General features: G+C 41.8%; 2 protein-coding genes across 15 annotated transcripts in view; both read left to right on the forward strand.

Moving 5' to 3' along the window:
• The window catches only part of prdm16 (PR domain containing 16), a 207,128-nt gene extending 196,550 nt beyond the window's left edge, over positions 1 to 10,578 (forward strand). For 7 of the 13 annotated variants that reach the window (XM_061834976.1, XM_061834984.1, XM_061835009.1 and 4 more), the window contains 4 exons: positions 29 to 198; positions 943 to 1,114; positions 3,983 to 4,237; positions 5,903 to 10,578. In XM_061834976.1, the coding sequence (XP_061690960.1) occupies positions 29 to 198; positions 943 to 1,114; positions 3,983 to 4,237; positions 5,903 to 6,140 (835 nt within the window). In that variant the 3' untranslated portion in view covers positions 6,141 to 10,578. Of the gene's footprint in view, positions 1 to 28; positions 199 to 942; positions 1,115 to 3,982; positions 4,238 to 4,912; positions 5,881 to 5,902 lie in introns of those variants that run through there. The other 6 variants (XM_061835001.1, XM_061835018.1, XM_061835070.1 and 3 more) reach the window with 3 other exon arrangements.
• Positions 10,579 to 11,769: 1,191 nt separating this feature from the next.
• Positions 11,770 to 21,215, forward strand: tprg1l (tumor protein p63 regulated 1-like). Of its 2 annotated transcripts, XM_061835160.1 has the most exons (6): positions 11,772 to 12,197; positions 13,002 to 13,093; positions 14,018 to 14,068; positions 16,841 to 16,966; positions 18,097 to 18,250; positions 19,771 to 21,213. In XM_061835160.1, exons 1-6 carry the CDS (start codon positions 11,967 to 11,969, stop codon positions 19,963 to 19,965), a joined length of 849 nt encoding a protein of 282 aa, XP_061691144.1. In that variant the 5' UTR covers positions 11,772 to 11,966; the 3' UTR covers positions 19,966 to 21,213. The 2 variants fall into 2 exon arrangements, with proteins under 2 accessions (XP_061691147.1, XP_061691144.1); XM_061835163.1 differs by lacking the exon at positions 14,018 to 14,068 and having other exon boundaries at positions 11,770 to 12,197; positions 19,771 to 21,215.
• The last annotated feature ends 52 nt before the right edge of the window (positions 21,216 to 21,267 follow it).

Here is a 21,267-nt window from a genome sequence, read left to right on the forward strand (position 1 = left end):
ACTCTGGCTGTCCCGTGTGCCCCGGCAGGTGTAAATACTGTGACCGCTCATTCAGTATCTCGTCCAACCTGCAACGCCACGTTCGCAACATCCACAACAAAGAGAAACCCTTCAAGTGTCACCTTTGCAACCGCTGCTTTGGTCAGCAAACCAACCTCGACCGCCATCTCAAGAAGCACGAGCACGAGAACATTCCTGGTAGGACTCCTTCTTAATAGAGACTCCATCTGAGTTATTTAACATGTCTTGTTAATGGGCTGACTAATGAACGGTACACATTACCCTTTTGGAAAATATGAAATATTGCCCAAAATAAAATGTCAAGTTAAGTGCAGCAAACAAACATAACACGCAAAAGAAGGAAAGCCACTTCATTCAAGACTTTGCACTTACTTCTCTATTTGCTCTGCCAAAAACAGCCTCTGTACGCCCAGCATGGAATTCATCCGCTGTTTCTATGCTTACCACTCAGATGACGTTTTAAAGTGAATTCGCCTTTGAACAGTTTTATTTAAAATGTCTGTACAGCACTGTTTAGTTAACATTTCAAAATGAGAGCACGCATAATGACCCTGGTCATTATGTGACATTTTATTCTTCGCATTAAAATCTGGTAAACTGCTGTGACATCGACAGATGGATGTTTTTTAGCATACTTTTTGATGTTATGATTTTATTGAACATGCAAGTTATGCACAAATTATGCAATGCTCCATGTGCGACCAGCACATTTTTAATATTTCACGATGTGACTGCTTGTAACAAACCTCATTCAATTCAACTTTCAAAATATTTAGTGTTCTCCCTACCCTGTTATGTACTGTATGTCTGGTAATTATTAAACAAAACATACACCGTCTACCCATGTGCGTGCGTACATTACATAGTTTGTGTGCGTATTAATGTGAGTGGATGTGTATGTCTGCACGCTTTCCCCATCAGTGAGCCAACAGTCTGGGATGCTTTCCAACTTAGGAACCACCATTTCCTCGCCAAACTCCGAGCCTGACAATCATGCACTTTTAGATGAGAAGGAGGACTCGTACTTCTCAGAAATCCGAAACTTCATCTCCAACAGTGAGATTAACCAGGCCTCCAGCTCCACGGATAAGAGGTAAGAAAAAACATGCAAATATAACAGAAATGCACAAAATGTGGCGTTGGGAAATTGGGCAACTTGGGTCAAACCATCAAGTCTTTCCTCAAACTGACCTGTAATTATTATACCCATCCTATGTATGCACCAACTGCCACAGCATTAAGATTGCTTGCAGAATCACACAATTGTTATCATTTTAAATTAAAAATATCACTATTTTTTTATGATTGTAGTTGTATACTGTCATGCAGCAAAGTTCCACACCACTGAAAACAAAACAAAAACAAACAAAAAAAACCACAATAATACCTGAGAAGGGTTGCATCAGGAAGGGCATTCGGCGTAAAAATTGTGCCAAACATATATGTGCATTCTTCTGAGATGACACGCTGTGGCGACCCGAAAGGGACAAGCCGAAAGAAACTTACTTACACTTACTTTTAAAAATACCAGACACATATAAAATTTTCTTTTTAAAACTCTTCCTACTGTTGTGTCTGCTCGATGTGTAGAAGTGCGTATGCTGAAATACCAGCTAAGCGTAGTTGTATAACAGTCATAATAGTTCCACGATGCCAACCTTTTCATACCAGGACATGCGTTCTTGCTCTCTCTGACTTGTAGCCATTTCACTCTCACATGCTGTGAACGCTTGTTCCACAGTGCCCTCTTGCGCCTCAAACTTTAACGACAGGAAGAACAAGGTTACACCGTGCTGTGTGTCACACACACACAATACAAACGCAAACATTTCCGGAAAAGGTATCATAAGGTGGTGAGGTAAAATGTTCTGTGACATACAGAGAAGTTGCACATAAAAAGTGAAGATCCTAATGAGTGAGTTGCCCTGACTGTAAGAATTGGTCAGAGTTCATTTCTGGCAATTTAGAAGAAAAGTGATATTTCTCCCATTCAACCTGTGCTTAAAGGTGTGATTTTAGTGTTGATTTTACATTCCAGCTCATACTCTACAAATTGACCATAAAACTGAAACTGGCTTGATTGATGCAGTTTACACAAGCCCTGTTTAAATTGAAAGGGGATGAAAGGACTGACTCGTTGGTGTGAAAAAAAACGATACCATGGGAAAACTGTAAAAATAAATGTAGGACATGTGCGGTCAAAAGAGTAATGGCAGTACAGAGCGCTGTAGTAGTACTTGCGCTAGTAATGTTTCTCCAGCAAAGTCTACATTTGGTGCATCGGGGTAATCATATTACTTGCATCCTTATTCAGTGGGACATATAACTGGTGCGCATGCTCATAGTGTTTCTTCACAAAGTAACATGCTAACTACTGGTCTGGCATGCACGTTGCAGTGTTTTAATTCCGTTTTCTAGGTCTATGAGTGCAAGATCATTTAAACAACATTGTCTTGTTGAGACTTGTAACGTGAAACGTTTTTAATTCTCTTCCTGTTTTTAGATCGTCTCGTCATCCCTTTCCTCTTGTCTGCACACTTATTGGCCAGCTTTCTCAGAAGTAGTTTAGCCCGGCTGCCATCTGGGATCAATATCACGTCTCATCCACAACACGGCGGCCTGACATTTTAATATCAGTAATTCAGACTAAATGTTGTGCGTTCTGTCCACCCACCAGACAGCTCAGTGTTTATTCTCCCCTCTCTGTGACTGAAGCTGAGCTCCAAACACACGCTTGTGCATGACTATATGTAATCACTTCTTAACTGCCCTTGCAACCCAGCCTCGGTGTAGTTTTACAAGTACTGGTCATGGCAGAACTTTTTTTTTTTTTTTTTTTTAACACTGGGCATATTAGAGATGCTGTGGTACTCTCAGACAGATAATTATTTGGATATTTACATCCCTACAGTGTTGCGGGGAAATTGGAGTCACATGGAGAGCTTTGAGCTGGTCTCTCTTCTGGCAATTGGATAGAATGTCTGGCAATCGGGACCTCAAGATGGGGACTCAGGTTGGGGTATTTATCCAGGAGATCCACTGACGATGGAGCTATTCAAGCACTCTATCCATCCCGTGTACGCTCCCCACCCCTCCCCCCGCCCAGTAACCCAAACAGTCCACTGAAGTGTTTAGACTAAATGACAAAACCCAGGGCCCCCCTATGTCAGAGTTACGCTTCTTTCCCTGGACGCAGGCATGGACTTTTTCCCAGCTAAACAGCCTGGCAATTTGATTATAGTGATATTTAATCTAGATTGAAAGAGGAGTCCATCTAGCTATGTTTACCCACCCGCAGAGTATGAACCAATCCTGTCTCTGTGTACGCCTCCCTCAAGGTAATCCTGTCTGGTTTGATAAATGTCCACTGTGTGGCAAAAAAAGGAAGGTTTAACTTTGCTGTCCCTCAGGAAATGATATCATGAGCAATGTCATGTGGTCTGGGGCTGATGGAGGGGGCAGCTGGGGCTCTGGCTGGAGATTGTACAGATGGCAGGTCAGAAGAGCATCGAGCCTATTATAGTCTTCTTTTATTTGCATATCAAATACTGTATGTACCACCACTGCAAACCAGAGTACCCTTGAAAATCCACGCAGGCACAGGGAGAACATGCAAAACAGGAAGGGTTGGGATTTGAATCCTTGTCCTCAGAACTCTGGGGTAGACAAGCTAACCACTCACTCCCCTTTCCACAGGTCTAACAAATGGTGGAATAATTGTATGTTTTACTGCATATACTGTTTAAAGTACCCGTTTTGAATAAGTTCCATCTCACTTTGTTTCTTTAATTATAAAATGATGACAATAAAAGCACCCTTACCACATTAGCCATGACACATGAAGAACAGCGCCACATACAGCAGAAATTATTTTTTTTTTCTTGCACCAAAATGTTCCCAATTGTGAGAGGAAAGTTTCTATGGCAACATTTCTAACGCTTCCACTTTTGACTCAACGCAGGTCTGAACTGGCCAATGAGAAGCACCCGAGCGGCCCCAGATTGTCCGACTCCAAGCTGTCCCTCCAAGGGCTGGAGGAGGAGGAAGAGGAAGCAGAGGGGGATGACGAGGAGGAAGAGGAGGGCAGCCTGACAGAAAAGTCTCATGACGAGGCCCCGGAATCCCCATCTCCAGTTACAACACGCGTGTATGAGGAGGAGGAGGAGGAGGAGGAGGAGGCTACTCCTTTATCTATGAGCTATGAACACTCTCGCAGGTACCCATTTTTTTTTTTTTAACCAGCTACGATAAACTGCAGACCACAAACCTCTAACCACAACTGCTCTTCAGTTTTCACTCCTAAAAATAATAATCAACAACACAGCAACGTAATGATGGAACACTGCCAAAACAACACGGAATAAAATTGGGAATATAAACGTCATCATATTTGTTTAAACTGGCATGTCTGGTCCATCTGTGGCTCTCTATTGTCGTAGTAGAGCAGCTCCTACTACCTACCGGAGACAAATTCCTTGTGTTTTTTACATACACGGTAAATAAAGAAGATTCTGATTTAATAAGAAACCGCCACGCCCAGGGAAAAACAACCAACCAGAGACAGACGATGTACTGATAGCATTTACTGTTATAGTAACACAACATTACAAATAAGAGGTTTTCTGGTGTAATTCAAATCAGCGAGAGGTAAAAAGTCACGAAGCGTGTTTTTGTTTTGAAATTGAAAACCTGATCTTGATGCAAAAATATCTCTGAGTCAAACTGATCTCTTAAAAGACGTCAACAACCCCACCAATGTCCTAAAAGCTAAATAATAATAATAATAATAATCATTTATACTACCTACACCTATAGAATTATGTTTTTTCTGATTTGAAGGTAAACTTCCTCATTACCTGTAATAAAATCTTAATTCACATTCATTTTTAAGGGGTGAGGGGTGCTGGAAACAACTGCCTCCACAAAAACTGCCTGATGAAAACATCCATCCATCCATTTTCTTTGCCGCTTATCCTCACGGCGGTTGCGGGGAGTGCTGGAGCCCATCCCAGCTGTCAACGGGCAGGAGGCAGGGTACACCCTGAACTGGTTGCCAGTCAATGGCAGGGCAATTGGAGACATACGCAATCACACTTAGGGGCAATTTAGAGTGTCCAATTAATGCTGCATGTTTTTGGGATGTGGGAGGAAACCAGAGTGCCCGGAGGAAACCCGCGCAGGCACGGGGAGAACATCCAAACTCCACACAGGTGGGTCCGGGATTGAACCCCGGACCTCAGAACTGTGAGGCCAACGCTTTACCAGCTGATCCACTGTGCCTGAGGAAAACAGGCAGACAAAAAAAAAACATTTCACCCTGATTTGAAATATTTAATCTTGATTAGATGTGAATTTTTTACATGATTTTGGCAGGCATCTCTTCCTAGCCAGTCAAATTGATATTCCTTGAAAAAAATGGACCATAAATATTCTTCAGAAAATGACAGCAGCAATTACCTCCTGGCTGGCTGCATGTTTTTTTCAGCAACCGCATTTGCAAATACTGAAAAGGGAAGTTCACCACATGGTAAACCAAAACTGAATAAACATTCTTTACGCTGGATTTGTCAAGTTGCATGACATTCTTGTACTGAACGCATCACCCGGAAGTTTCGCAGTTCATATTGCCTAGTCCAGTGTGTCTGGCCTCCCTGGAGGAAGTGTGTGACTCTTCTTCTTGTCTCCTTATTCTCCATTCTGAATAATTTCTAACTAATTCATTCACTTCTCTCTTCCCTTCTTTCACTGAAATGTCTTCCTTTCCATTTTTCCTCCGTGCAACAATTTCCATTTCCCTTCCACTTGTCAATCCATTTACGGATCCCGGCCCTTCCACCCATCCACATTGCCCCCCACCCCCACCCCACCCCCTGGTGTGCAGGTGTTTAGAGGAGGATGGCTCCCTCCTGGATCTTGAAGGTCTCTCCAGCTTTCCCAAGGGCTTGGATGGCTTACAAAAAGCAGCCCGTGATGAGCAACATTTTGACGTTAAAGACATATTTAACACATCTCTAGAGTCGGAGACCTTGAAAGAGACGTTATACAGGCAGGCTAAAACTCAGGTATGTGACTGGGTGAAACCAGAAACCGTTAGTGACATGTCTTTCTTATTGAAATAGATATAATCTGGAGATATGAAATCTAAAACCTCTTGTGAACTGTCTTCCACCTGTCTTGACCTCTTCCATTTTCCATTTTTCGTTTGGCCATTTTTGGCAAGAGGTGGCATAAATTTGCCCGAGGAGACTGGTAGTATACATAAATCCGTTTTCTTAGCCGCATATCCTCACGAGGGTCACGGGAGTGCTGGAGCCTATCCCAGCTGTCAACAGACAGGTGGCAGGGTACATCCTGAACTGGTTGCCAGTTGCAATGTCGAGTGTCCAATTAATGCATGATTTTGGGATGTGGGAGGAAACCAGAGTGCCCAGAGAAAGGCCACGCAGACACAAGGAGAACATGCAAACTCCACACAGGTGGGTCCGAGATCAAACCCGGGATCTCAGAACTGTGAGCCCAACGCTTTCTAGCTGATCCACCATGCCGCCCTGGTAGTATACAGTCGTTGCAAATGTCTGCAACACAAAAAGAAGGAGGCGCTTGTCAGTGTGGCGGTCTCAGCACTCCCCCATGATGAAAAGTCTCCTTGTGATGAATGCCCATGCAATACTTACAGGGGAACTCTGGGTATGTAGCAGACACTTAGTGGGAAATCCCCCGGTCTCATAGTTCCCCCTTTTTTTTTTTTTTACATAGAGAGAGCTAACATACGCTATATCCTAACCATAACCTGGCCTTAAAACAAAAGTTGGTAAAAAAAAAAAAAAAAAGATATTCACATATATGTACTTTCGCTGTGTTCGTCTTTCTGAGACGTCCATAGCGAACATGAACACTCGGCGACAAGTTGTAGAATCGCACCTTTTGAAGCATGGATGGGGATTTTTCAGACTGGCCGGAAGTTTACAAAACGTACGCGCATGCGCGTTAAACACAAGGAGACTTTTCAGCAATGGGAGCACTCAGACCGTCTCACGCCAACACATTAGCAAAGCATTTATTGTGAATACTGGTGGGCCAACTCTAATGTTCTTTTTTTCTTTTCCTTTTGGCTTGTCCTGATTAGGGGCCGCCACAGCATGTCATCTTTTTCCATTTAAGCCAGCTCTAATACACGTTTGAAATGGTCTGATTCTGAGTTTGATTCTGATTCTGATGCTTCTTGAGTGTAGGAAGAAGGAAATGAGACCCACGCTCACCAATTCATTTTAAGCAGTTCACTTAATTGAACAAAATCTGCACATATACAAAATGAGAACAATCACAATCAGCTGCAGTGGTGTAGCCCAAAGTCACGTCCAGACACCCACAAAGAGACTAACCATTTTTCTGATGGCCACGTCGTTTAAAAGCACACGCACAACACTACAGAGATTTTTGGATTGTCCTAATGTACAATTATTAGATTTTATAAAACCAAAGCTTTGTCTTTGTATCTTCTTTGAAGGTTCAAGCTGTTTAATGCCACACCCAGTTGGGGTTTACTGTCAAACTAAACATAAAACAATCCAACTTTTTCTTCAGGTAGTTTCAAACTAACACACAATGCAAACTGCCATAGACAAGCTCGCGAATAGCATAATTATTATATCTTTTATAATGTACTCTCCTTTAGAGTGCTGTTTTCCTCAAAAAAAAGCATTTTTGTTCGGCTTTTTTTTGTTAGGGAAGCTGGAATGGATACATGGCATTTGATAAATTTCAATGCGGAAAATGAATCTCCTACTCAAGTAAATTGAATCACAAGCTTGGAGACGCACAAACTAAACTCGTAAACCATGGTTCCACGATGTAAGAAATAGAAAACAATCAAATAGGAAAGCGTTGTTGAGGCATAAATGATCTCTTGCAATATTCTTGTGCTCTCTTGCAGGCGTATGCAATGATGCTGTCTCTCTCCGACAACAACCCTTTGCACACGTCCTCCCAGAACTCTCTGGACGCTTGGATGGGCATGGGAGGCGGACCGTCTGAGACGAGCAGCTTTCACTCGCTCAACCACATCTAGACAAGAGGGGGGGGGGGGGGACAGGAGGTTAGTGTAGTAGGGCGAGGGAGGAGCAGTTATTTGCATCGAGACACAAGTTGGCATGAAGAACGGCGAATTCAGTGTCACATGCATTCAGCGTGAGTGTGTGTGAGATACAGACAGTAGGGGACAGAGAAAGGGAGTGGGAATCACTCTATAAGAAAGCACTGCTAAGCTCCTGTTGATGTGAAACGACATACATGATGAACGCTTCTCGACAGCATTGAAACTTTGCCGATCGTCCCCCAAGTGCACTCGTTCTCGCCTGGCCGCAGCAGAGAGCTGACGTGACACTCTGTAGACTATTAAATGACTTGTATGTCACTGAAGGCGCTGTGCGTGATGTCTGGAAGAATTAAAAAAAATAAAAATTAAAAAAAAAAAAGAAAGCACTGCTGCGTTACGTCCAAGTGTCCACAAGGGGGTGGTCTTTCTCACTAAGTGACACTGAGATGAAACGTGTCACCGACTGCAGAATCAACGGCGGCGCCACACAAGATGTGAGTGTGGAAATGAACAATTAATACACACAAACTGATGTTCTGAAGTGCATACTAAATTGTGATTTTAGTGTTTTTTCCCCAGCTTGATTCTGCTGGCAGTTGTTCAAAATCACAAATGGAAATGTATCATTTCATGTCACTCTTAAATATCATTTGCTTACTTTCCTGTTAGCTATCGCAGTATTGTTTTGTTGAAGGCACCACCGTGCTAAATTATTAATATAATTATTTTAGAGAAGGACCAAAATTGTATGATAATGTCACATGGTGTACAAAATAACGTAGATGTTCATAGTGAGGGTGACACGTGCCAAATAACCCGTAGAAAATTTTGTTCTCTGACAATCATTTCATTTCCATTTGCTCCAATATGTTAGATTTCAGATGTGTGTGTGTATGTATTTATTTTTTTTTTTTTTTTTTGCTTGTTCACTCATTTTGTATGAGGTGGCGGATGTGAGGATAAAGGAAAAGTCCTTTCTCTTCCTTTTTCCTTTTGTTGCTGAAGGAATAAACACCGGTAAGAGATTGAGAATCTCCAGTTTTGGTGTGCCATAATGGAAACAATCCATGAACTGTTGGTTTTATTTATAGTGGAAGATAGTTGTAGTTTTAGTGGCACTGTAATATACTGTCGTGTTTAGTTTCCCACTTGCATCTGTCCCATTTTACCCAGTATAAGTATTATTGGGGGTGGGGGGTGCTTCACCACAAATATCACATTGTCACAAAAAGACATTATTATAATAATTACACAGTACAATCTGGCAGGATTCCACCATATTGCCCAAAAGGCCTGAACCATTTGTACAGCCAAATTTGGGTCTGATGAAACCAAAAGACTCCTGTAAAGTACATTTTCTGCTACAAAGGGCATTAAAATTCTGATGGTTGGTCCTTTATCCAGACAAATTGTGATGGAATCAATGGTGACCAGACTTTCCTTCTGGGGGCATCAAACTCATTCCGTTTAGTCTACAAAGTAGCAGGAGGGCAATATTTCTTTTGGCTGGCTCTTTTAAGCTGTAGATAGACGTCTCGGGAGGGGTCACCCGTCATCCTCCCTGTGTACTGAAAACTCGGCCTGATGCTGTATTTTTCAAGTGAGCACTTAATGAAACCACACGGGTCCAAGCCATACTTTGATCAGGCTTAGGTCTCGACAACTTACAACTCGACGACAAGACGGAAGGAACACTGTACTTTGCTTTGGCTACACGAGGACTGCTGCGTCATCTCATTTTGCTAAAGACACAAATCTCTCTCTTGTTTGATCGATCTCTTCGTTAATGTAAAGATGTGGCTCGTCTCGATGTAGTGATTCACGTCATGTCATGGACTACTGTAATTAGAATGTGCTGTGTAAAGGCGTTGAAGGCATTGAAGCATTCCATTGTGCCCACTTCAGAAAATATTCTGGCTGATGGTTGTCAAGATATTAAAACATGGTTGCTGTTTTTCCCCTCACTGTTACAGGAGACAAAAAAAAAAAAACAATAATAAAAAAAATAAAAAAAGATATTGTTTCTTACGAACTCTATAGTATTTCAAAGATGGAAAAACATTGGTGCATTTGTCGGAAGGAAGAAAAAAAATAATGGAAAAATATGGGTTTAAATGGATGGTGCTTGTTTTGTTTGGATCTGAGTTGTATATCGCCTATGTTATGTTTATTGAAAAGCAACTACAACAACAACAAAAAAAGATATTGTGCATGACGTGTTTAGCGTTCATAATTGCGTCCATTTGTGAGTTGTGTATCAAATAAAAAAAAAGAAAAAAAAGAAAAAAAAATGAAATCCGTAGATGCACTTATTGTAAATGTGGGTAGGTTAGCAGGTTTGACTTCAAGTTCTTGACTGCCTTACTCTTTAAAGAAGGTGGCTCTTACAGATATAAAGGACGATTTGTGGGAGAATACTTAATGAAAAATAAAACAAAACAATAAAGGATTGTAGAAAAATATTGAACAATTCTGAAATTGCAGTTCTTTTGATGCTTGTGATCATCGAAAATGTTCTTTAGAGAAATTTCTTTGAAAGACATGACTGATGTTAATTCTGTAGAATAGCAATGTATACCAAATGTAATCTTTCCAATGCTATGAAGAATTTATACATGAAATTGATATGCAATAAAACCTGTGTGCTTTTTAAATTGAATTCTCACCAATTCTTTTTTTCCCAGGTATGCTATAGGATTTCTATTTCACTTGCTTCCCATCATATCTTGGAACGATTTTTAATATTGGAAATTAAAATACCCGATATATCCACTTCATTGCTGAAAACACGTACAGATTTTTCAGGTTTGCCTATTTTGACTCTTGCAGCTTCAATTTTGACACATCTGAAACCATTATCTGAGCTGCTTATCTTATCTATCCCAGCCCCGTCTGTGTGGAGTTTACATGTCCTCCTTGGGTTTTCGGATTTGGAATCGGTTTCCTCCCACATCCCTAAAACATGCCAGCACTCCCTGCGACCCTTGTGAGGATAAGAAAATGGATGGATGGAATGCATGCAGTATCTATCTATCTATCTATCTATCTGTCTGTCTGTCTGTCCGTCTGTCTGTCCGTCCGTCCGTCCTGTGGTAGACCTGAAAAACAGATCAGTACTTTGATTGATGGAGAAATTGGTGATTTTTAACTAAAAAAAAACTGGAGCAGCAGCAGGCTATTGGTATTCGTCTGCATTAGTTAGCATTGATTATTGTAGGCGGCCAGAAGAATTATTTGTGCTTTTTTTTTTTTTACACGCCCCTACCCCCACCCCCCATCAAAACATTGTATTATCCCCTTTAATCTACAGAAAGATTAAAAGGCTCTTGCTCCACTAGGTTTCATTGAATGAGCTAAATGGTTTCTCGTACTTTAGGAGCAAAATTATGAATAAGTGATAGAACGAAGACAGCGTTAACAATAACGGACAGTTAAAAAAAAAAAAAAAATCCTTTTCAATGTTTAACATTCGTAGTTCATTATCACAAACCGTGTACTTTTTGCCAATCAGTACTTCTACTTTTTGTATTTGTATTTAAGTAGGGCGTGTGTGATTCCCGTTCTTCAGCTGTTGGCCTGTTAAATTCGGAATCGAATGGCCTCTGTTTCCCTGTGGCGACAAAAAAAAACAAAAAAGTAAAAAATAGCGGCGCTGTCAAAAACAGGCGACTGTCGTAAGAGGGCGTAAGAGGACTGCCGTAGAGGGCAAAGGCGGAAGTGAAGCCAGCACAGCGCTTCCACAGAGTCCACATTTATCAAAATATTATCTTTGACTGCGCAATGGGGCAGGGTCCTTCCACGAAATAGCGTCCCCCACTTGCGCCGTCCGTCGAGGACCTCCTAGCCCACCATGCTTCAGCTGAACGACACGGTGGAGCCCGAGAGCCCCGGAGCCGCGGTGCTCCACCCGGCCGGAATCGAGGAAGGAGTGGAGGTCGCCTTCACGCCGACGGAGGCCGGGCGTAGCCTGGGACGCGGAGCCACCGCTGCAGCCTGCTGCGGGCCGCTGCAAACGCTGACGCCCTTTCACGTGCACAACCCCACCATGCAAGCCAAAGTCAAGGACTACTTTGTCTTCCGGGTATCACATCCATGTCCTTTACACTTGGATTCGTTAAGTCGATGATGAAGTCCTATCTATAAAATGCGCATGCTATACACAGTGGGGGTGCGAATCCACGCTCTTTGGCTCGTTCACACGCGCCTTTTTAAAAAACAACAACAAAAAACCCAAACGTTAGGTCTGTTGAAGACTAAATGGTTGTCTATGTATAATTTTCTGGCCAATGTGAACTCTCGCCCAAGATGGGATGGTCTCTAGTTGTCCTTTGACTCCGACGATAACATGCAAAAAAAAAAAAAAAAAACCACAAAAAAAAAAAACAATAGTCTTGATAATTATCATTGTATCATTGTCAGTGATGTGAAGTAACAGTGCAGTAAAATAAATGACTCCACATTAAACATAATTATTGGTCTTTAAGCTGTACTGCATAGCTTTTTGTCTTCAGCAGTCATGTTCACCCAAGCTAGTGTAGACTCTTTCTGTATTTATTTATTTTTTTATTTTATTATTATTTTTTGCAGTGTTTGTTGATTCATATTTCATCTCAAACGGCAATATTTACGGTGATGCACCGAAAGTTATGTAGCAGAAATCATGGGATGTGTTTTGTGCTTTGTAGTAGAAAATAATTACAGAATAATGACCTTATCTGAATAATCTTTTTTCCTTGCCGGCAGCCCTTCAAAATTATAAAAATGGTGCAGAATTACACGGGGTGGTGGTGGGAAGGAGAAAGAGTGTGGGCAAGGTGGTAGTGATGATGATGATGATAATTACCGTGATGAGCCTGACTCACAACATATTCCATGCTGATGTCAGCCAGGTACCATCGAGCAGGCGGTCAGCGACATCCGGACTGTGGCCCTTCCCTCTGAAGATGGAGAAGTTCTTAGTGTCTGGCTTCTGGCTCAGTAAGTTTAATTCTTATTGTGAACGTAACCCAAATATTCATCATGAGTACCTCCTCTCTGGCCTTTCTTACATGCTAAGGGAGCTGAAATGTCAAATATTTACAGATAAAATATCAATGAAAGCAATTACTGACGAATGGGGAAATCAGGTTGACACGCTTCAGCCACTTCATTAGGTACACCTTCACTCCACTAAATAAGTAATTCCCCAAAACTGTATCGTGAGCGAGAAATTGCCCAAATTTGGTGGTCCAAAAAGTTTTTATCAAGTCCAAATGGTGTGTCTTTGTTCATCTAACAGCCTAAACTAGTAAATGCTTTTCCACTAAATGGAAGAAAGTCCGGTTCAGCTCTGTGTCCACTTCTCATTTCTCCGACAGAATAATAGCTTTGTGTTCAACTAAACAAGCTATCAATTTCCAATATTTTGATTACAGATTGAAGAATACTAAGTATCTCATGGCAGGCTGTATCTGTCCTTCTTTTGAAATGCTGATGTGTCAATTTTTTTTCAATTTATTTTACTGATTAAAATTCCTCAAGCGGAAATTCCACTCAGTATTTGTACACCTTGTGCAAGAGGGTGGGAGGCCAGACGCTTTGCTCCAGGGAATCTCGGTAGTAGTCAGGATAGTAGTAATGTATCCAACAATTTTCTGCACCAGGACTGTGGCCCTTCAGTTTAAAAACCCAAGTCAGATGGGTAGTCAAAGTATTTATTTAAACAATGCACAACAATTACTACAATATTAACAACAATCTTCTCTGATAAGTTTCACAGGGAATACAAGAATAATAATGCATATACATTTGCGCTTTGCGTTATCATTTGTTGACCATAAGAAGTAGGGACCAGGGATTGAGTTGTTAGCATAACAGATGTTGCATTATCATGTCAAACTAAGGTGCCAATCATGCATGCAGGGTTGACCACTGGAATAATGAAAAGGAGAGACTTGTCCTCGTTACAGACAGGTACGTCTAAAAGCATGCGCGTCGCTCAGTTTTTACATCTCTTAAAACACAACTTACATGCATTTTTTTTTTATTCTCCCATGTTACACGATTTCCTCGAAATGCCCCAAAGAATTGTACATATTTTTACGCCATATTTCTTGCTCTAATAGCTGGGGTAGGCTCCAGCACGCCCATGACCCTAATGAGGATAAGCGATACAGGAAATGAATGGACGGATGGATTTCATGCTGCGATGAAATGAGTTTGTTTTAAGGCTGAATCTGTCCCAAACAGTGAACCACTCCTCATCCCGCCCCACATACTTCCGTTCCGAGAGTGAGCCCAGCTTTGGTTGGATTGACAACCACTGGGCTGTTTTTTTGTAGCTTGTTCCTGCCGACATTTGGCCAACTGTTCTTCTGCCTCACTCACTTCTCGGCTGCCTGCTTCTGTTAGCATAAGCAGAACCCGGAATGTGGAAAACAAGTGAGTGCCCTGATTTTAAAGACAATGGAAGATATTGTGGCACGTGGGCATATTGTCAAACACCCTCCCCTCTCCATCCACTCACCTACACGCACCGACACATGCGCACACACACACATACACACACACGCACACACACACCTGCAGCCATGTCATTTTAAGAAGCTAATGCTATTATCTCACTTAAAGCAATAACCATTCTGTTGGATTATCAGTGGTTGAGGCAATATTTCATCACCAATCCTCCATCTATCATTTTTCTATGCTGCTTATCCTCACTAGGGTTGCAGAATATGCTGGGGCCTATCCCAGCTTACTATGGGTGAGAGGTGGTGTACACCCTGAATTGGTTGGCAGCCAATAGCAGGGCACATATAGAGGTCGTGCACCCACTTCATAAAATCACGTGACTTTTGTTTACCTCGCCATATTGCCGGTCTCCCAAAGCATTGTTCAATGCTATGTCGGTTGGAGATGACACGAGAATGTCTTATCACACGATGCCCGGAGTCTTGTCCGATACCGTTAGACATGTAGAAGGTGAAAATTAACGAAAGTACGTGGAAAATTTTGATAAAATTAGCATAGAGGACTCGTATTTAATGCCGAAGTCGATGTTTTCGCCGATAAGAAATTGGACTCTTAATTCGCTTCCGCTTGTCTTGGACAACTGGATCTACACATGTATCTGGTGTGTAAGTCATCGAGATTTACACGGAAGAGTTTGAAAGCGTAGAAAAGTATGGACGCATACGAATACTTTGTGGCTGGATCTGTTCTCAATCAGGAATAAATCCCACATAGTGACGGGTTGACTGCTCGTGAACACGGAAGCGTTCGGCCACACGTGAAACTTTGCCGGAATCCATCGATTTTTTTTTTTTTTTTTTTTTTTTTTTTTTTTTTCCCCCCTCTTCAGATAGTACTCAATACAAATACCATTATTTAAATAAATGACCCATGGTTTTACACAAACTCACAAGTCATTAACTATAATTGGAAAAAAAATATGACTGGTTGACTGCTTGTGAACGCGGAATCGTTGGGCCACACTTAACCTTCTGTAAACCTCTGCGACAGACAGTTTTTTTTTAATCCTCATTGTTCTCAAATAAGGCAATTTGCCGTTATAAATACTTCTTGGTGATTTGAGATTGAGAAGAATAATTCCTACCTGAAATGAAGCGATCGCTACACAGGCGTGTGCGTATTTTGGTTGGGCACTATCCATCATGTTAGTTCCCGAAATCCATCAATATTTTCTAGTCTTTTCAGCTGGTATTCCATAGAATGATCTCTTTCAAGATCCGTCTCGTCTGTTCTAACAACCATTAGCACAACAGGTCTCGGGTATTGTAAATATCCTCCTCCTGTTCAATGTCTCCCACAATGTCGAGCAGCTCTGTTTGACCGGCAATATGGCGCTGTGAAAATGGTGACGTCACGTGCACGAGCTCTATAAACAAAAAAAAACATTCACAGTCACATTCACACTGACTTTAGAGTATTCAATGCACGTTTTTGGGATTTGGGAGGAAACCAGATTACCTGGAAAAAACCCACGCAGCCACGGGGAGGACATGCAAACTCCACACAGGCAATGCCGGATTTGAACCCAGATCCTCCAAACTCTGTGGCGGATATGCTCACCAGTCATTCACCATGTTGCCAATCACCAATCACTGACTTGCAATTAAGTTTTGAAGTGGCAGTGTGACTCATCACAAAAACACAAATACTCCCAGTCCCTTTGGTTGTTTGTTGTTGTTGTTACTTTGTTTTGGATTGGGCAAACTCCTCGTGTGACAGTGATTGTTAATTGCCTAAGTGCGATCAGATGAAATTTTTACTGGCGCACACTGAAAAAAGGATTGCAATCTCGAGCCCTCGGTGGGCATTTTTATAACATGATCTGCAGCTAACGCTAGTTGCAATGTTAACTAGCAACAGCAATGTTGCAGCTCACCTTACAGCTACACAACAGCCTTTTACCTTTTGCTCTTTGACAAAAGCCGAGAGCGCGAAAGAGGCTCTTTTGCTCAATAACTTTGGTCAAACTAATGGCCAAGTCATTGGATGAGAAACTCAGTGAAGATGTGATTATTGTGTTTCGTACAATTTGGACAGAAGTGCAGAATGGGTTGCACTCAGACTCATTTTTCAGAAATGGACCAATAACTAAATATTTACTTTTGAAAATTATTATTTCACAGTTGTTGGGTGGGCATGTATTCCAGACACTACAGTATTTACATAGTCTTCCATATAATATGTAACAAAAGTTTATTTAATTCGCATGTGCAGGTCCTTGCTGGTGTGCAAGTACGACTTCATCAACTTGCTGTGTCAGCAGGTCGTCAGAATCTCGCTCAATGCCGCCGACACCATCTCAGTGGGCGAGTTTGAGTTTCCGCCCAAATCCCTGAACAAGTACGTACATTTAAACTTTGGAATCCTTCTAATATGAGTTGTATTGCCACAATTGCCGCGGAATATTTAGCCAATTGAAGTTTTTAAGCAACAGAGTTGTACCTTGACTTCGAAGTTCCGTTCTGATATCAAGCTTTTTCATGTACACAGTTTTTTCATGTATGAAGTTTTCCTTTCGAAATACCATCCCCCATAAAAAATTTAAAACATGCACTTTCAATGAAGACTGTATTGTAAAATCAAGTGTAAACAAACAAACTTGTTTCATAACGAGTACATTCATAACGAGTAAGTAAATAAAAGTTCTGAGAAGCACGGTTCACATCCCGGCCTCGCCTATGTAGAGTTAGCATGTTCTTCCCCTGCCTGTGTAGGTTTTGTCTGGGCAATCTGGTTTCCTCCCATATCCAAAGAACATGCGTGATAGCTTGATTGAAGACTCCAACTTGCCCATAGGTGTGAATGTGAGTGCAAATGGTTATTTGTGACCTGCATTTGCGTGGCAACCAATTCACGATGTACCCTGCCTCTCACACAAAGATAGCCCGGATAGGCTCCAGCTTGCTTGTGACCCTAGTGAGCATAAGCGGTGCAGAAAATGGATAGATTATTGGAAAAAAAATGGGCTGTGTTCAATCGGGTTAAGGGCGGGACAATGTTCATCCATACCGAATTCTCTCTTTATGGATCTTGCTTTGTGCACTGGTGCACACACATATGCTGGAACAGAAGGATAATCCTCAAACTGTTTGTCTGTCCAAAACCTCTTGGTATGCTGAACCCGGCAGAGTTCCTTTCAGGAGCTCAGGAGCTACTATTTTGTACATTAGAACACTTTTGGATGAGTTAGAGCTGGGCCTTTCTGAAAAAAATTGTCATAAATTGCCACAAACACACTCCTAAAACTGGTGGAAAGTCTTTCCAAAAATGTTTAAGATGTTAAAATAGCAAAGAGTGGACCGATATCATATGAAACCCTTAGAATTAAGAATGGGGTGTCATTAAAATTCATATCTCAATCAAGGCAGGTGAGGGGATTTTTGAGTGTATATATAAAGAGATATAGGTGACCCTAATTACAATGTAACATCTTTGCGCTACTTCTCAGATGCTCCTGTCTGTTCTTATAGGAGAGAGGGTGTCGGCGTACGTGTCCAGTGGGACAAGCGTCCCCGGGCCTCCTTCTTGAACCGCTGGAACCCGTGGTCCACAGACATGCCCTATGCCACCTTCACAGAGCACCCCATGGCTCACGCAGACGAGAAGGTGGCCTCCCTCTGCCAGGTAATAACTTTGGAAAAGGTTTAATATGCATTCAGGAGTCCCACCCTGGTCGTGAGATTGAGTGGTATCTTAAAGGAGAAATCCAGTGCTTTGCATGAACAGTGTAACCAATAGGTCATGTAATATGTACCCTATTTTGACAATGTGATGCTAAATCCTTTCTCATTTAATAGTGTTTTGAGAAGATTTTTGTCGACAATTATGAATTTTCTGGGGCACTGCCATTTTCGCAAGTCCCATGATGTACATGGGCGTATGTGACGTGTACCGTGCCGTTCCAAACGCTGGATTACATGGGACACCATTATGCCAAGTGCTGATTCCTCGGATTTATCCTCATCTGATGAAGAAATAGCAGTATTGGTTGATCGGGAAGATGGAGGAATACTTCCATACAGATTTGAACCTGTGGCTGTAATTAATGTTGAATATTCGGATGGTTCTTCGGGTGGAATGATGCGGAGTCTGACTACTCGGAGGCCTCCCCGGGACATAAGTGCGTAAACAAAGGCCCCCGGGAGCTCCTGGCCGGGAGCCACAGATGGTTCTTCAGACGGGAATGACGCGGAGTCTGACGAGTGAGCTCCGGCGGCGGGCCGCGAGCCGAGCTTTCAGGCGGCAGTGCCCTTTAGCCAAGCTTCGGTGGTGGCGGAGGCTTTTAGCATAGCTTTGCCGTACGGGGCTAACGGCCTCTGCCACCTGGAAGCCCAGCTCGTGGCCCGCCGCCGCCCGCTTCGTTAGCCTCGGACACCGAAGCTAGGCTAAAGGCCTCTGCTGCCTGAAAGGTCGGCTCGCGGCCTGCCACCAGAGCTAGCTCGTCAGACTCCACGTCATTCCCCTTATGTCGCACGTAGGCCTCTGAGTAGTCAAACTCCGTGTCATTCCGCCTGAAGAACCATCAGAATATTCAACATTAATTACAGCCACAGGTTAAAATCTGTATGGAAGTATTCCTCCATCTTCCCGATCAACCAATATTGCTATTTCTTCATCAGATGAGGATAAATCCGAGTAATCAGCGCTGGGCATAATGGTTTCCCATGTAATGCAGTGTTTGGAACGGCAGGATACACGTCACATACGCCCACGTAGATCATGTGACTCGCACAAATGGCAGCGCCCCTGAAAATTTGTAATTGTCGATTAAAAATCTTCTCAAACCACTATTAAATGAGAGGGGATTTAACATCACTGTCAAAATACAGTACATATTACATGATCTTTTGGATACACTGTTCATGCAAGCACTGGATTTCCCCTTTAAAGTTTGACAGCTAACCATTCGTGACCCTGAATTTGGATGTTGTTTGGACGTTCTCTTTTGAAAGTTGACCAATTTTCTGCTGTGATCAGCTTGAGCTCTCACTGCTATAAGGGACACCTGTCGTCTTTAGGTTTTTCACAAGGAGCAGGTGATTGGCCTACTCCCTAATCCCAGCACTCAGCAATGCAGGCAAAATGTGGCAATAATATGCCTGTCTATATTTACTTTACCCCTTATGTAATATGTACTTGTACAGTTGGAAAACTTTCGGACCCAGCTGATACAGGCGGTGAAGAAAGCCCACAAGGAGAACCCCATCCCTGGTCGGGCCAACGGAGTCCTGATCCTAGAGAGACCCCTTCTCATCGAAACCTACCTGGGCATAATGTCCTTCATCAACAACGAGGCTAAATTGGGCTATTCCATGACCCGTGGCAAGATTGGCTTTTAGAGACAGTTATCTCCTCAACAGAACAGCAGCAGCCTTGTCTTTGGTGTCCAGCACAGAGGTAAAAGTAAAAGTGACACTACACAAAATGTTTGTCACAAACAAATGATCAGCCAGTGGAAGAGTTGCATGGACTGTATACTTATTTGTTTTTAGTACCTCGTGTCAATCACTTTTGTTTCAGTGACGTCATACTTGCATGGGCCCCTCGACTGTATCTCTATCTGACAAAAGTTGAGAAGAAAAACGACAGCATTTGCATCTGCCTTTTTTCTTCTACTCCGTATGTGTCCAAAACTGGGTGTGGGGCAGTCTTTTAACTGTTAAAAATGGCGTTCATTGCCAAAGCTGTACAATTTGTTTGAATGGGAACGATAGTTGTATGTGAAGTCATGAATAACTGGAATAATCCTTCCTAATATGAGAATTGATCATGTTCTACTGTCTGTCTTTCTAAGCAACTTGGCTTGTTAACTGTTGAAAATAAAACTATTCATCACACAGGAAACAATGATGCGATGTAACTTTTCTCTATTTTGGGGCAAAAATGTACACTCTGTGTTTACATTTGCCAACAATATGTAGTCATATGAGAGCTTTTATAACATTATGAGTTGTATTATAGCAAAAACATTTATCGTTACCAGAGTTGTACAGTACAGAATTCAGAAGTGATTCCACAATTGTCAGAAATTTTAACTTAGTATGGAAAATATCAAGTTACACGTACTGTATCTGTCAAACGTCAATAGATAGCATTGGAACCTGTTGTGAAAGACATAAATATGCTTTCCTTGGATTGAAATGGAATTCTGGACCTGGATGAATCTTCTTTACAGTCACTGGATCATTCATTTATAATTTGGTCACGACAAATGTTTAACCCCCTTCCTGCATTTGTTTTCTGTTTTATGTTTAACTTTTGTTTTGTGGGATACAAAAAATGTTCATGGGTCAATGTGACCTGCTGCATGTTGTCAAACAATCCATACAGAATAAAAGGAAAATAAATATATATGGGAGAAGTTACTCTGAACCTCAATTTCATGAAAAAATATAGATTTAACAAAACATAAACATGCAAGACCTTGCTGGAGGTTCTGCGCCTTTGTTTTTTTTAACTTCTGTGTCGGAATCAATCACTTTTAACTGTTTTAATTCTTAAAATACCTAAGAGTTTGCCAAACTTAAAATCCATAGAAACCTGCATTACTTCCATGCAATCTAAACATATATGCAACATCTAAATAAAAACATACACTTGCTTCAATATAGTGAATTTTGTATGCTCATTTTTTTTTCTGC

The sequence above is a fragment of the Syngnathoides biaculeatus genome, chromosome 2, assembly GCF_019802595.1.
Source record: "Syngnathoides biaculeatus isolate LvHL_M chromosome 2, ASM1980259v1, whole genome shotgun sequence".
Taxonomy (NCBI): domain Eukaryota; kingdom Metazoa; phylum Chordata; class Actinopteri; order Syngnathiformes; family Syngnathidae; genus Syngnathoides; species Syngnathoides biaculeatus.

What these genes read in the sequence shown, in the direction of transcription:
- tprg1l (XM_061835160.1), top strand. Translation starts at nt 11,967, where the DNA reads ATGCTTCAGCTGAACGACACGGTGGAGCCCGAGAGCCCCGGAGCCGCG. An exon ending in CTTGTCCTCGTTACAGACAG is followed by an intron (nt 14,069 to 16,840) that starts GTACGTCTAAAA and finishes TCGCATGTGCAG; the next exon opens with GTCCTTGCTGGTGTGCAAGT. An exon ending in CCGCCCAAATCCCTGAACAA is followed by an intron (nt 16,967 to 18,096) that starts GTACGTACATTT and finishes CTGTTCTTATAG; the next exon opens with GAGAGAGGGTGTCGGCGTAC.